Source organism: Lottia gigantea (genome assembly GCF_000327385.1).
Source record: "Lottia gigantea unplaced genomic scaffold LOTGIsca_96, whole genome shotgun sequence".
Taxonomy (NCBI): Eukaryota; Metazoa; Mollusca; class Gastropoda; family Lottiidae; genus Lottia; species Lottia gigantea.
Window position 1 is genome coordinate 566,908 of NW_008711113.1, and position 18,159 is coordinate 585,066.

General features: G+C 33.6%; 1 protein-coding gene across 1 annotated transcript in view; it reads right to left on the reverse strand.

Annotated features, from left to right (window-relative positions):
* LOTGIDRAFT_92844 (hypothetical protein) overlaps positions 1–18,159 on the reverse strand; it is a gene marked incomplete at both ends in the record, with an annotated part of 35,080 nt that overhangs the window by 1,794 nt on the left and 15,127 nt on the right. Inside the window, 2 exons of the mRNA XM_009068936.1 lie at positions 206–296; positions 11,596–11,696. Of these exons, the coding sequence (XP_009067184.1) occupies positions 206–296; positions 11,596–11,696 (192 nt within the window). The remainder of the gene's footprint in view (positions 1–205; positions 297–11,595; positions 11,697–18,159) is intronic.

Consider the following 18,159-nt stretch of genomic DNA (forward strand, 5'->3'; position numbering starts at 1 on the left):
AAGTACTAATTGAGCGCATATTGGTAATGCTTAAATCCTTTATCACGAATTTTCATACGACGTACTTCTGCGGAATCACAACTTTAACGTCACGGTTGTATCGTTCATTGTTAAGAACTTGAGCCAAATACTACAAAAGATCCTTAAGTCTATTTTCAAACTAATGGGGTACCAAACTTTAAATAAAAATAAATCGAATACTTACGTTACATAAGCCATAAATAAAAGGATTATAACATGAATTACTCATAGCAAACCAGTTGGAACTTAACCAAATGATGTTGATATAATGGTATCTGAAAATATAACCAAAAGGATTGATGTATTTATTGGCAGCAATTAAAATTGGATCGATGGGCTTTATGTCTAGGTTGTTCGGATGTTTGCTGTTCTTGATAACCGTATGAAACAATCTGCACAAGCAATACAATTTCTTCAATCAAAAATCTCGTTCACAGAAGGAACAAATCGGGAGTAAAGATCGTATAGCAGTGGACTCCTCCAAAGAAACGTCGTTTCAAAAAGAGTAAGGTAATCTGCTTCGCGTGGATCCACAACCAAAATGGTCAAAATCATGAGATACAACCAGATAAATTCATGCCTGACCCAACAAAAGTCTACACTTAAAGAAAGGTTTGCGAATACAAACAAATGCTAACGATAAATGTAAATATAGATGAAGAAAACTTTTTCATACAACCGCAACAAGTAAAATCTGAGCGAAACTGATTTCAACATACACGGCTTTACTATTATTTTATTGTGACTCTTGCTGACCTACTTTCAGTAAATCAACAATAACAGTTGAAATAACCATTGGCAAAATTGACATTTAGCGTGGACTTAAGCAATAAGGTATGCCGAAAACGATAGGAATGTCTAAAACAATCCCCGGCCTCTAGGGCAGGGCGTGGAATGCTTCTTCCTTTATATATTTTCGCTTATCTCCCTTAACTTGATATTCAGAATCAACATTAAGGGAAATAACTCTTCTGTATAAAAAAAAAACCCTGTATATTCGGGCAGATTGTAGACCTAAAAAAAAAACTCCAACAAAGTTTTGGTCCTGAGAGTTGAAAAAATACCACTATTGAACAATTCAGGGCGTGTAATTATATCATATAGAATCAACATTAAAGGAAATAACTCTTGTGTAAAAACTGTAGATTGGGGTGGATTGTGGACAGGCGTTTAAAAAATCACAAAGTCTTGGTCCTGTTTGCCATTTAGGTTGCTTGAGAGTTGTAAAATTACCACTACTGAACAATTCAAGGCGTGTAATTTACATATATATGCAAAATCAGGACAGAAAAATGAGACTTAAAAGTGTTCGTTCACTGCAAAGTGGCTGTATCAAACTGCAAGTTGGCCTACCCTTCAATTTAACGTTAAATCATAAAGTCGAATATTGATCGTAAAAAGCAGACTCAATTTTATTTCTTTAAATGCCACAAGCATCATTTTGACTCGATTCAATAAACTGGAATATTGGGGTTTTATATTGCTTTTAGAACATCTTCTCTTTCTTATAAGACGAAACTTTTTCTTGACGATTTCTAAGCGTTTACTAACAGGGAACTGAAAATAAACCCTGTGATACAGGCAGATGTAGGGGCAAATTATTAAATACTTACACAATATTTACTACCTCTTGACCAAAATATTTATATTTTCAAACTTAGTTATAATGAGTTTTTAATCATCAGTGGACTTACCTGGTGTCATAACTACAATATCCCTCTTTAATCAAATATAATGCATAAAATTAAGTAATTATCAATAAAACTAAGTAATAATTTATTAAATTAAGTCATTTTGAAACCTGCTTAGAAGCGTGTTTCAATTTTTTTTTTATTGATATTTCGTCTTATATAGAGATTCTATTCTTTAGTTATGGCACCTGGTAAGTCTAACTGATGAATATTTACACTTATTGACAGTATGAGGCTTTAAATTGTATGTCCATTCTAAGAGGTTATATCTTTTTGAAGAGAAACCTGAATAAATACCTGAATCACTGTTGTTTTTGTGCATATCTATTTAAGTCGATGATGTGGAGGAGGGCCCTAATTACGAAACACCCTGTATATGCCAAATTGAATTTATTTTTTAAAGCCATTTTAATTTATATCATGAATATAAGAGCTCTTTTTATTTCTGAATGACAAATCAACTTGTATTTTCTTATCTAAAAGGCGTCACAAATCAATATATTAAAAATTTGCAATTTGTATTCAATAAATTCATTAAACAATAATGAAATAATTAGAAAATCTGTTTTTTCACCAAAAGGTTAAAAAAAGCGTTCATGACCTGGGTTATGTTAACCTAACGTGTTGTATTCTTGTAATTTATGCAATTGTCAATGACCCTAAGACCCTAACTATAACAGATGCAAATAATTGCTGTTTGTAGCTGAATTATTTCAATTATTGACGTTTTTCGCACGAAGAGATATTTTGTCATTACTCAATATATTTCATACAAATAAGGTCTCAGTACAGCCAAACGTCTTCTGGATTTGTTAGTTGGAGACAAAAATAATTGGTGCGTTTCTTGGCAGATTTTTCAAGGCGATACATAAGGTATAAAATTCACGTTGAAGAACTTGTGATGGCGTGACAGGAAATTGGGCGAATGATAACAATATTGTTAGTCGAAAAATATGTCTTAATGTGAAACTTTGAATTACTCGATCTATGTCTAAATTGACAACATGTATCTTAGTCTATGTATAATTTGACAACATGTATCTTAGTCTATGTCTAATTAAACAACATGCATCTTAGTCTGTCTAATTTGTCAACATGCATCTTAGTCTATATATAATTTGACAACATGTATCTTAGTCTATGTCTAATTTAACAACATGCATCTTAGTCTGTCTAATTTGTCAACATACATCTTAGTCTATATCTAATTTGTCAACATACATCTTAGTCTATGTCTAATTTAACAACATGCATCTTAGTCTGTTTAATTTGTCAACATGCATCTTAGTCTATGTCTAATTTGACAACATGCATCTTAGTCTATGCTCTAATTTGTCAACATGCATCTTAGTCTATGTCTAATTTAACAACATGCATCTTAGTCTATGTCTAATTTAACAACATGCATCTTAGTCTATGTCTAATTTAACAACATGCATCTTAGTCTGTCTAATTTAACAACATGCATCTTAGTCTATGTCTAATTTAACAACATGCATCTTAGTCTGTCTAATTTAACAACATGCATCTTAGTCTATGTCTAATTTGACAACATGCATCTTAGTCTATGCTCTAATTTGTCAACATGCATCTTAGTCTATGTCTAATTTGACAACATGCATCTTAGTCTGTCTAATTTAACAACATACATCTTAGTCTATATCTAATTTGTCAACATACATCTTAGTCTATGTCTAATTTAACAACATGCATCTTAGTCTGTTTAATTTGTCAACATGCATCTTAGTCTATGTCTAATTTGACAACATGCATCTTAGTCTATGCTCTAATTTGTCAACATGCATCTTAGTCTATGTCTAATTTAACAACATGCATCTTAGTCTATGTCTAATTTAACAACATGCATCTTAGTCTATGTCTAATTTAACAACATGCATCTTAGTCTGTCTAATTTAACAACATGCATCTTAGTCTATGTCTAATTTAACAACATGCATCTTAGTCTGTCTAATTTAACAACATGCATCTTAGTCTATGTCTAATTTGACAACATGCATCTTAGTCTATGCTCTAATTTGTCAACATGCATCTTAGTCTATGTCTAATTTGACAACATGCATCTTAGTCTGTCTAATTTAACAACATGCATCTTAGTCTGTCTAATTTGTCAACATGCATCTTAGTCTATGTCTAATCTGACAACATGAATCTTTAGTCTATGTCTAATTTGGCAACACGCCATCTATGTTACGTGTTAAGGAAACAGTATTGTGTGATTTGCAGTTCGGATTCGGTTATGTTCCACTATAGAATATTTTTATGTTATCTGCATAAGTCGAACAAGGTAGCAGCTAATAGGTTGGCGATTTCCATAGCAGAATGACATCAATAGCAACCATATTAAAGTACAGATTAGAAGCTTGGGAAAGGCAAGATATAGCTAGATAGATAGATTGAAGTATGGGGCAGTAAGACATGTAGAACGACTTTTTATGAAGTGCAGTTTCAGATCCTGACCAGTCCCTTAGATCTATTTTGATCCCAACTGAAAATTTTTCATGAGAATTCTTAACAGTTGAATTTGATTCGTGCACCTGAAAAATACAAATTTCAAACAGCTCACCCCTTAAATTTCGAAATTGGGAAATTCTCACAAAGAATCAAAAGCTTTACTGTATAAAAGAATGGAGACGAACTACATAAAGTGTTTGCTATCATTGTGATTTTTTTTTATACTGGGTGCTTATTAATATAACTGTCTATCTTCATAAAGATATCTTTCAAGTGTTTATTGAATTCAAATTTTAAAAATCTCACATGATCCTACATTTAGACCGAGTTCAACAACGTTAGCCAATTCTCCACACAAAATGTTAATTTTGAAAACGCGTTCGTTGTCTGCATACAAGATAGGTAATTTGAATATTTTGTTGAAGTCTGGAACTCAATCTCATGCTAGATACAATGGAATCCCAAATTCTTCATTTACATGTTGAATTAAACGCCGTGGGTGCCTCCTAAGGACTGGTTATGTGGCCGAATCGAAATCCGCAAAAAAAAGGAAGGGAACGGATCAACGGAAATTTTGGACAACAACTTAGTGCTAGAAATTTCTTTTCAATAATAGTTAAAATACTTCCCCATCTTTGATTGCTTTACTTCCTGTGAAACGTTAATTGGCTGCAACCAATGGTTTTGCCAATATGACCAAGTTGTAGCAAAACCAAATGTCTTGAAGGGCGAGAAGGTGATCTCTGCCTTAAGCGTAGCACACCACTAAATTTAATGCACATACAATAGTCTGCCACCTCTTCCACAAGTGATGGAGTAGCTGGCAATAGACATTTGAAGAATCATTTTTCTAAGCAGTCAAATCCGACAACTAATTATTGCAGTGAACAAGTCATATATTAGAAATTAAGATCGATTGCATGGAATAATTCACCACTCCACTGTTTATCTTTATCTCAATGGTAATTAATACAGAGGAATGTGTATAATATGTAGAACAGTATGCCTTAGCCTAAATTACACAAGGTTACGAAAAGTCAAGGTATAGAACAGTTTGGAATAAAATCTCCATTTGATACATTTACTATTAATACATCATTATATTAAGATACCGATACGCCTCATGGCGAAATTAAGAAGAATGAAATGTGATATGACGTCTCCGGAAAAACAGGTTTCGCTTTGTTGTCTACCAGACCAATAAACTAAGTATTATACCCATTTTATGTTCGGTGAAAGTTTTTGACATATACAGAAATATATTCTGAAATGATACACCATTTAGGTAATCTGCGTGAATGGTTTCCTTCTCGGACAACCAGTAGAGGGCCAGAGACCAGACCTGCCAATATGCAATTAAGATTTAAAAACAACCTCGACACGAGAAGAGATCAATCTTGTTTTCCTTAATTGATGGGAAAAAATTCCTAATAAATTCTGAGATGGTATTCATGACTTGGACGCCTGTTGACTTGCTAGAAAAAAAATTCGATTTTTTTCCATCCTTAAAAGACGTCAGGGCACATTAAACACGACATGGGCTCTCTTTACGTCTTGACGTTAATGGTCGTTAATGGGATCAAGAATTGCTTTACATGAAGATCAATTTTAATCGGGTGCTGCATGCAACTCATCAACCCAATAAGCTCAATTCAACATGTGTCAAGAGGATTATAGAAGATCAATAGTAATTTGCTGTTCATTTAAAACGTGTTCCAGAAGTCATTGATTAAACCCAATATAATGCCCACAATCAATTTTAGTAATGAATCACGCCTCTTATTTATCTGTCTACGGGTTCGTTATTGTTTATCTTGCAATTATAATGATAAATCTATAAATAAAGTTAAAATGAGACCCACCAATTTTAAGGTGGAGGCGGGTGACGTTAGCAAGGGAAATCTTTCACTTAATCTGTAATGAATATTCGGCCAACAGATTCAGCTTCAAAAGATTAACTTGCGTTATATAGGGACCAGATTTCTGTGCTTGATTGTTGTTTAGAATTTAATGGTGTATTGGTATCGTATTCGGCATGGTCTTAAGTGAATTAAATGGTAATGGCAGAGGACCAGGGTTCGATCCCGCTGTAGGATCAAGTAGCTTTTTTCATCCTGGTTTTCCCCTTAGTAATGCCGATCGTAGAGGCTTCACATGTTTAACTCTCTAACCCCCCAGAACACCCCAGGCCACTATGCGACTAGGTACTCCAACTAGGCATGTATTTCGCAGTTCTGATAGCTAATATTTTTTTATTTGATACCTATAGCTGTTATGGTTCACCAGTTTAAGTTAACCCATGTACCAATCCCGAACGGTGATAACAACGATCATCTGCTGGAAGCACACGTTAACTTGTCATCCACCAACAAACCAACCATCGATGGTCGTTTAGGTTTATGTACATTACGATAGGTTTATATTCTTCGTATCTAAGAACAATTTGTAAAGGCTTAAACTATAATGCGTCTTTGTTAAAAACAATCTAGTTTCTTATCTCTTACGATCCTATATCAATATTTACTCGGGTTTTAATTTTTTTTTATAGAACTAGAAGTTCTATTTTCATCTTGAGTGTCATTCAAAGTGCTGCAAAAAGCAAACACGAGTCCTGACAAATGTAAACTTTAAATATGGATGCGAAATATTTCACACACAAAAAACTAATCCAAAATAGGCATTCTGAATTACTGCGTTGTGAAATATCCGTTGCAGACGTTATAAACAGGTGTAATTAGGGCCAGACTTAAAATGTCCTTTGGGAGTTCAACATAGGGATCGTTATTATATTAGAATACTCTTAACCATAACAGGATTACTAAGGATTAAAAACTCTCATTACTGAATTTGAATTAAGCATGGTCATTAATTAATTAATTATTGAACATCTCAAATGACCCATAGACATCCTTTTTAAGTTAATTAGGTCCTACGACATAATGATTTTTCTGACCGATTTCGGATTTTTTACCGATTTCTAATAAAAGGATAGTAGAAAAGATTGTAATTTTTAAATCCACCGGAACAAGAAAACGTCTCTTGTGTGTGATTACTTGCATTGATTATTGTTTAACATTTTCTACGAACATAAAAATCCGTTCGAGGATCACTGACTCGATTTAATCGAGAATGTTCTGGGAATTACTTTGCCTCATTAGACCTTTAATTACTTTGCAAAAAACATAATTTCAACATTTGTTCGCCATGGCGGAACCTTGGGTCATTTGACAAGAAGTAGATTCAGATGTTTTTTACATTCATTACAAGCTTTATTGAAGGTTTTTAGAGATGGGTTCCCTCATTTTCATTTATGAAAATCAAAATGCTAATACTTATATGAATAGAAAGTAGAGGTGTTCTGATGACTTGGAAAAATAACAGTTTGTCTCACATGTCCATAATTAATTCATAAATAGCTAAACTAGAAGAGAATTACCAGCAGAAATTCCAATGAGTGACCGATCAAGAAAGGTCAAAAAGTCTTTTTTTCTTTATCCAGACTGTACATACATGGACATTTATGATTGGTTAAAACTTAAATTATATGCAATATAAGAAAATAATGATACGATAAAGAATACATGACACTAATAAACAATTAGTTCGTCATTAGTTTTTAAGCTTTTGAAAACACAAGGAATGACTTGGCATTCGACACCTGATACCACATTTCATTATGAAATACTTCCTCATTTATCATTGATATACTTCCTGATATGAATAGTTCATAAACTGCTACCAATGTATTGCTAAACTGTAATTTTAGGATTTCGGTTCATTAGTCTTTCGGGTTTATGTCTTGTTATTTTTTTTATGTAAAACAGTGGTTCCCAACCTATTTCAGCCTTTACACACCTGGAGCAAACACTGGTCCTTTCACACCCCAAAAATTTGTTTCATCCACATTTTCAGCATGTGGTAATGCTCTCTCAATTCGAAATATATTCTTCTCCTACCCCATTTGGTCACACCCTAGTCGCACAACACAAGGGGATGTAAACTCTCCAGGTTGGGAACCAGGGTTATAAAAGAAGACGCTTAGTAAAAAGAGCACAAAACACTAACACTTAAGTAAACACTAAATTTGATTTAGTTCAGACTTCAGCTTATTCAATATGGTAGGGCTCATTCTCAATTATTTTTATTTGTTTAATTGAGCTGATAATGTTTACTAAAACATTACTTTGTCCATGTTCAATTTAGCAAAGGATATGTGTAACCTCACTTACAAGTGACATCGTGGAACCGATTTCGACCCACCTCCGAATATGGAATTTGGATGAAATAGTACCCCTTGTATCTAGTCTCATACCGATATAATGGGATTCGGCGTGGTCGGACCTCAATAGGAATGCTTGAATTATTTTGCAAAATTCAGTAACAAGATGTGAAATATGTTTCATTATCCATACATCATGTTCCATCGCGTTGGCTTGAGTTAATATGTAAATATTTCCACTCGCACTGTATTAGTTCATATGAACCGCTTTTAAATTTGCGTAAACTGCACTGCTAAGTAATATGCTTTTAAATGTCATTTTTGTATCAGAAGAGTCGTTGACCTCAGATCAAAAAGTGGGATGAGGGCACATAAATGATTACCCGCGAATTCAATTAGCCTACTCTGGTCGTCGGAAGATAAAAAAGGTTGATAGTATTTTTTTCCTCGGAGACCTTAAGTATATCCGATTAACCCTTGATTATTTTAATGCCGCCGCGTTGTTCCTGAGAGATACTTAATGAACTACCGTAAAAAGGAAGTTTTCAATCGTTTATTATCGTGTATGTTTAAAAGATTGTACCTGGGGTGATTAAGATCTTTCCAAAAGGGAGTCGGGAGGCGCAGTTCATTAGCTGATTTTATCGAACGTTTAGTTAAATTTTGATTCACATTTCATTAATATTAGGTAATTCAAAATGTTATGGTCATGGACTCAGCGGCTATCTCTACAAAGACGTCTGAAATAATATAATGATTGATAATATAATAATTCAATAACAATATTGTTAACAAGACAATGGCTGCAGCTATTTCTAGACGTGACGCGGTTCAAAGATTCTCAAGGTTATCGAGACCGCTGAGAGTTGCTTTTATTGTTCCAGATTTAGCAGCAAATTCTCAAGAATATACACAATTTGCGTTAATTCGACGGTCGTCGTGATCAAATATATTCATTATGGTTATTCATAGGGATTATTGAATCTCAAAGGGGTTTATTTTAACTCGCATCCTGAAATGCGAAACAACATTTGATTTTAATACTGCGTCAACAAAGTAACCGTAACACGTTTGTCTGGTCAAAAATGGTTGTCTCTTCGTTAAACAAAAGTAATGTTAATTGATGAGTCGATTTTCTGTCGTAATTTAGCCACGGATGGTGATTATTGGCAAGTGTAGAATTCACGTGAAAACATGTTGATTTTATAATGGCCTTGGTCAGAAAAATGGAAGTTGCATTTTTTTTAAATATTTTTCATCGATGTTTCATATTTTGTTTCATGTATGTTTTTTTATGTATTCAAAGTTTTTATCAGAATTATTTTGCATTTCTTCAATTTTGTACTTTAAGAAAGAATCACATTACGTTAAACCTTGAAGTTTCATTCAAAATTATTAATAGCCAGACAAACAACTATTACGCAATTATTTGTCAGATCTACTTAGGATGAAAAAAATCTCAGAAACGTTGGTAGGCTTAGACATATCAAACTGACACTTAGCCACGTAAAGTTTCTCTTGGTTGTAACCTTATCTCTCTTGAGACGAAATTGAAATAAAAAAAAAAATATACATTACACTTGTTTTACGAAAAACTCATTAACAAGTTTCGAAAGCACGTAAACGGAATGTCCTAATTTAACCACCAAGTGTACATGCCATCGAAAACAAAGCTATTGTACACATATCTATAGGCAGGTTTGAAAAAAAAATAAAATGATGGTGAGCCTTGAATGGGCTTTAAAAAAAAAACAGGCAACCTCCACATAGAGCAATAAGGGAATTTGTACTAGCACATCCGCAAGTTGTTATTTTCCTATTTCCAATACATTGTACACATATCTTAAGGCAGAAGCTTTGAAGGAAATAAAATGGTGAGCCTTGATTGGACTTAAAAAAAACAGGCAACCCCAAAAGAGAGCAATAAGGGAATTTGTACTAGCACATCTGCAAATTGTTAATTTCCTATCTCCAACTGTCGAGGATAAAACCTGTTTAGCTCCAACTTACTTTACAGGCTTTACTTGTGTTTACATTTTCAACTGGCTTTGGATTGGATTTACCATATTCGGAAAGGAAATCGTGTAAAAGGCCAGAAATATCGATGAGCAGCAATGTCTGTATGAAATATTTACACGACACTGATTAAGATCTAGACCAGCACCTCAGATCTTTTTATCCCACGTTTAACGTTAAATTTGTCATATATATTTACAATTCAAACCCCGATACAATTGTTGAAGAACGCCCCAATTTCCAGTCAGTGCAAAATCATAGCTGTATACATGATAGGAACGAAGTCCTTCTAGAGGGAAGCCTTCAATGGCAATTTTATATAGTAAGTTTATGAACATCAATCATCTAAATAAATAATTTCATTACGTTGATCTACTAGCTCTTATGGACACATCACGACCTTCAAGAGCAATCGTTCAGTACCTGAGGGAGGCGTTAAAAACCCCCTTTGCGAATGTAAACCCAACATAAAATTGTTCCACAACTATGAAAACATGCTCCTAAAATATAGTTAACCTGCAAAGGAGCTCATTTCAATTTGCCGTGAGAGATATTAAGGGGCGATTTCGATTGTCTTGTGTGTTGTTTATGATATTTATGCTCACTTTAGGATTGTATAGGTTGATCATATGATATTGATGTAATAATTTCTTTATCTTATCGCAATAAGTGGTCGTGTTATGATTACTCTGGGACACCTGATATCACTAACTACATCGACGATATTCTGTTTAAACAACTTCATCTGATAAAAATCATTTACATTGGCCAAGAAAGGGAATTTGTCTTATCTAAATATTGGCTATTTCATAAGATTGGCTGAATACTTCACTCAATTTTATTTGAAAACGTATTAACTTAAAATTCATGGAATATGGGGAAATTTTTCAAAATGCATCAAAAGCAACTTTGTCGGATTTCTACGACCCACTCATTAAATGTCACTTAGCCGTGGATACATTTGACATATTTTTGTGTGAAGAAGTCGAGTTTGAACGGTTTCATTCACGCGATCTTGAGGATATCTCGAACAATGAAAAGTCTCGTCTTCGAAGCAGCAAATGTTCAAAATATGTTCATGATCTCGGGACAAAACTATGAAAATAATACGCAAGTAATTGCTAATATATTAAATGTAGCTGACAGAAGAAACAGAAAAGAATCCTTAATACTTACAAATTAATAGCTGGATACAATACATTTAGTAGATTGTAGACTTGAAGTGGTAACCAGCATAGTACAAAGGAACAAACCACGATAATCATCATCTTGACTACCTGTAATAAAGAATAATTGAAGTACCAGTAGCCTAATCAGGAACACGATTACAAATTTTTCTTGTATACTTTTTAAGGAATTACAATGCAGTTTATTTTCTGCTGTAAAATCAAAGCGTAGACGAAAGCTTACAAGCACACATGCCATATTTCTGTCGAGGGCTTTGATTGGCTGTATTCGCCAGCGTACAATCAATTCAATTCACAAACTTCCATAATACAAGAAAAGTGCCCATTGAGGTCAACTTATTAGAGTAAGTTTGTAATACATTGAAGTGAAGATGATATATTTCGGATGTGCTTTACATTTCTCTACTTCTGAAATCCACGAACACCCCATTCCCCTTCGGATGTACTACACGCCACCCAAACCCCAACCCCATGCACTGGCTTCAGTCCTGGTGCATTATTTTGACATAAAATTACATGCGATACGTGGCTGTCTCGTAACTTTTTCTAAACTTCAAATTGTTTCCTTCATAAGAGTATCAGACATTTAATAGTGGAAATCCCGTAATGTCTTTACAAATCATCAGACATTTTGATACGCTTTGCTTCAAGTATGAGAATTATTTTCCACGTCTGTCAGATTTCAAAGACTCTTCACGCCTTTTAAATCGGAGAACATGATTCGATTGATTTCTTGACCCTAATCAATATGGGTAGACTAATGAACTAAGTCATTTATTTCAATGAGTCCGAGACAGTTTACATTGGATAATAACTATTTCTCTCCAAATGGCTTAAATAAGATTAATTCATGTGTTATGCCTCGCATATCACTGAATAGTAGCTCAACTACCTTAAAGACTGGTTGAACCAGGGGTTCTACCCCAAGAAAAAGGAGAGCAAAATATCCCAGGGGAGGAGTCCCCACTTATATAGTTGTGCCACTATCGCCGAAACATAGCTTGAATTATTCTAGAACAGTAAAATTAAGATTCATTAAGATTAATGTATGTATTATGTCTCTCAAAATTAGATGAGGAATGGCTTGTCTTGCAATATTCGAGCATAGGTTGAATAACTGTCTTTAACAAATTAAGAATAGGATTTATGCTTCGCAAACTAACTTGAATCACCAGGGAAATAGCTTGAACAGTCGGACAAGTATCTTTTACTGAATAATTAGAAAAATAACTTCGGATATTTCGAAAAATGGCTTGGCGATTAATTTATTTTTTTATTTGTTAAATTAATGATAGCTTGTACATTTCCCAAATCGAGAGAGAATTGGCTTGAATAACTTTTTTCATACATCATTAGTATTTTACATCATCCATTGCATTGTGTATATTATAAGACCAAATAAACATTTTTTACAACATGCAGCCATGGCATATCATAATATCAACAGAGGATGATGTATTTATTATCTTTATTATAAATATTGTTATTGACGTTATTCGATTATTAATTTGTTTTTTTTAGTCAAACAAGATCAATTGTATACTCAGACCAGACAATCATGTACGTTACTCAACTTTTTAAAAACTGTTCTTGTAAGAATAACAACTAATGTCAACGTGTATCATAACAGAATCGGCGCTGATTTAGCCAATTGCGACCAATTGAGACTTCTATTATAAGTGAAATATTGCATGAAATGGTACTCAATAAAGTTTCAATTGATCTAATTTAAGCTATAAATTATGACCGTCTCAAAATGTGCCTTATTGTCATTTAAATTGATCATATATGACGAACGTCAGTGACCATTCTCATAAGTCAAGATAAATTCCGTGGGTCTAATTCAGAAACTCATTCATTGGTCCTCAGTAACATCAAAAGAAGCTTAACGCCTTTAATTATTTCATGATGGATACTAACGCAATCCATGTTTAAGGAGGTTAAAAGAAACAATAATCCAATTACTACGACTACCAACAACAACCTAGTTTGCGAAATCAGCATCCGCTGAAAGCGGATAACTAGTCATATACCAACGAACCAACCGAAAATCACTATTCAAAAAATAATCAATGAGCATTAGTTAAGACTTCTAGAAGCCCAGCTTTTACAGATAAGAAGAACATCAACAGTTTGCCCAGTTCTATTTTTAAGTAAAGAATCTGTTCCCAAGCCTCTACAATATTTCGGGGAATTGAAATTCCCCTTCCCTGATATATATTTAATCAATCTCAAAACCGAATCTATTACTCCTACCTCCAACGTTATTAATCATTAAGACAAAATCAAAAATTGATGTTCAAATGAGCTTCCATTTCTAATAACGTACTGCTGAGACTATTATTTCTAACCCAAAATAATTACTTTCGATTTTATATTCAGATATTCCACATTCATTTTTGAAAACATTGATTTCAATTTCCTAATGCTTAATACCCAAAATTATGCTCCACGCTTTTGATATCCCGGAATTAACTTTACCACGAACGCAATTGACCATAAGCTGTTTCCATTTTATTTGAGATATTCGAAAATCTAATGTCGTCATTGCACTTTATGTTAACCAAAGCCCTTTAGGCAATTTGTAGTTCACAAAGCAATATGTGAAGAATGCCTTTTGGATTCTTGTATATGAGTTAAATATTGCCTCGTTAAAAGAGAAACTTTTTTCGCGTGTTCAACGATCTGCGCATAAATTTCTATTAGAATGAAGAATTTGACATAAATGTCATAGAAAATAATGAATCTTGACAATATTTGTGCATTCAGGTTAATCGACAGTGAAAAACGTTGTAACTTGGAGTAGAATACGATTGGAAGCGTGTTTCCAACACACATTTAAATATCCCATAAGAACAACGATTTAAGGGAGCAATACAAAAACGAATATAATGCCCATATCGAATTTGCAATAAAGAAGAATAGAAGGTTATTGCAATCTGTTATGATGTATCCTGTTCTGTCAATATTTTATTTTTTTCCATTCCACTATAATAAATACCGACGCAGGTGTCTTCGGTAAGACATCCCGTCGTTACTTATATTATGATCATAATGAATCCAATACTGGATACATTAAACGGAACGAAATTTTACGTCTAACTTTTTCTGTACGTGATAGCTTGAAGAGCGCAAAACTACGGGAGTGCGCATTTAGAAACAATTTTCCAATTGAGCTACCCGGACTCAGTTCACATTGACAAGTGTTCAAATTTTCCCACTAAGCTCCAATATCATTTGGCTTCGATCATGCAAACAGATATTGTAAGAAATTGCTCAAGACGTGTACAAAATAATTAAAAAGATCTAATTTTACTATTTTTTGTCGCTATTAACGTTTTAATGAGCTTGAAATGACAAAAAAATATTTGCAGATAAAACAATTATCTTTTTAAAAACATAGTATTCACAATATCACGACAATACTTTCTAGAAAAAAAAATATGAGTATAAATAAATTAAGAAACCTGCTTTACATTCATAACAGTGCGGTAGAAATTTTAATGAATATTTTTTTGATAATTTGTTATTGTAACCAGCACAGGCTGAAATAGGTAAGTTGCCTTGATATTGAATTTTTTACATGCTATTTGCTTCGGGGCAGTATTTTTTTATTCGATGGTTTTTATATTTTTAGGGTTGGACAACGACATATTGAAATATATCTGTCAGAATTTTGAAAGAGATCAGTTTACCAACGGCTGGAGTACTACCCGTAGACATTTATGACGTTTTTTGTTTGTTTGGAACACCCGGTATATATGTATGATTACAAGTTATGTTAATCAATGAATATTTATACATCAATTATAATTATGGAACCTCGCTGGGGGTTAAAATAACAAGAAGTATTTGTTCCTAGGTTAAAAAAAAATCTTTGGAACATAACTAAATAGAAAACCTATTTTGAGAATCCACAAAAAAAGAACTACAGCAACGCAAATAGTTTTGTATATATAATAAGACACGTTAAGACGAAATCTTAGCCAATAGTTGAGTAAACAATGATGGCAAAAAATATCAACATAATGACTGTTCTTTGGATAACTGAAATCTGAAATAGTTTAAACAATTAACGCCGAATGGACGATTCGATATTGGCGTTTGCTACCAGCTAAATTTCACAAGGAAGTGACCATAAGTGCTATATTCCAGCCACTTTAGCACCATATTGTTAAACAGATTTTACGCCTTCCTTGATTTAAATTGATTAGGTTTAAAGTTCATGGTAATTCATTCATTCAATTTGTGAATAAAGGAAATCGTTCAAGTGAAAATGTAGGTATTATATTTCTTAAACGAGCTGGAAAATTGATAGCATTCAATAACAGGAATGGAATAACAAGACGCCCGATTGACGATTCTGTTTTTCCGACCTTTGACAGCAACAAAATTGTCTTGAAAGAATTCTTGACGGAGTTAAAATTGAGATTGAGGTATACATGCATACTTGTCGTAATAAAATTTGACATGTTTGTTACCACAGCAAATAATACTGTCATATTTTTATTGCTTCCACTAGCTTGGAATACTAAAATCCTCGTCATGTTTGGACATTTATTACTCATAAGGAATGAAAACACGCCTACAGACCTGAATTACCAATTTACGGTAATGCAGCTTTTATGACTTTATCAAAGACACATAAAATGAAATAAGAATCATATGCGAAAACCCTTTGTGAGCACCACTAACCATACTCAGAAATAAGGAAGTTATGTCCATGGACGTTATTGAATGTTCTTAAATGACTGTTTGTCAGGAATTGAATATACGACTATGATTCAGGGTTCAATCACGACATAGGTCGAGATGATATTTTGGCATTTGGCCTCGGTTCCCCCTATCAATGAATACGATTAATGGAGAAGTTCGGATTTGACGAGAAGTAAGCTTATAGCATGATAAGGTATTTAAATCATATTTGCTGAATATTGTTGGTCCTATGAGATTTGATGGCATGATAATTTGAATTTCAAATTATTATCATAAGCCCTTTGTTCTTGAAGTCGCTAAGTCACAGCCTCAAATCAGCTTACTCTCCGAAAGGAATGCCCGGCTGATAAACCAAGTGACAACTACAAAAGTACATATGACTTCAACGTTTAAAAATGGTATCAGTCTCCGAGCTAAGAATGATGGGTTGCAAGGAGTGGTATTAGTTTGAAAAGAATGCAGCTTATCTTAGACCAACCTTCATCCATGTTCATTAAGCATTTTAATGAAATCACCGAATGACAGTAGAGCAGGCTCTATCCAATACGGAAGTGATTAGAAGTGTTACTAGAAAATAAAAGCCAGTTGGTACAATACTTTCAATATATCATTGATCCGTTTAGGGAAATGAATGGAATTCAATTTTCTTTCTTAATACCTTCTCCATTCAATTAACTTGCCTAGTGATCTAATGGAATGCCGATTTGATGTATAGCTTCTTATACAGAAGAACGTTGTTGAATGCCTGTAGGGTAGGCCTACTAAAGAAAATTCTCAAAATTTCATAGTACGTAACTGTGTGGTCGTAATTTTTTATATTTGTACAGTGTTTTTATACTGAGCCAGTTCTTTAGTTACAGAGGTTCAACGCTTTCGGGTACTGAAGATTATTCCCTAAATATTTTGGGGTGTATAGATTTTTATACCGAGAATGTTCCTTGATACAGAAGTGCAAAGCTGAATGCCGACAGGGTACTGAAGAAAATTCCCTAAATATCAGGAGACTGGAGTCTGTGATCGTTAATTTTTTAGGGTTTTTACACTGAACAAGATTTAAAAAATAGAGAGTATTTTGTTGAATCATGTCGGGGTATCAACTCATAATAGGCAATCAATGAATGATCTGAATACGTTAGAGTTTCAATACACGTTTTGTGGGTGTTTATGTGGTCACCAGTCATCACGAAGATAATTAATTAATTTCTCTTAAACGCACCAATGCGACCAAGAATATCCCCCTTAAAAAGGCGTAATTTATTAATTCCAACTTTAATCGAGCACATGTCGGAGCTGATTCCACAATTACTAACGGAAAGCAATCATGCGGTTGTAATATCTGAGCTTTTAAAATATGATTAAGTCATCTTAGAAAAAACCGTTTGATATAAAGGTAACACAGAAAGAGTGCTTAGATCTGATCCTTTAAAAGGATGGGTGCTGCACTCTTAACCTTTTGACTCTTTTGATTTTGCTCTGCTAGTGGCTCCTTAGGCTTATAACGTCTCACTTTTCCGTTTCTATGAACATGATAAATGAAATGGAGTTATTTTCTGTTTCAATGAAGAAATAAATGCAATACAGTGCTCCAAGAGAGATGAACTAGATGGGATCAGGAATATTGGTATACACAGGATATAGGTTAAGACATTGTACATAATCCATTGAGGTCAACGTATTCACTAAGAAATCTTGGTAGATTAGTCCTTCAATATTCATTTTCTCTATAGTCAGTAACTTATTATTTACTGAGGAATTGGACTGACTGGACTGTTTCATTTAAGTGGCGGCACCAGCCCTGAGAGACAAGGGGTACAAAGAAAAGGCCATGGGAGGGCAA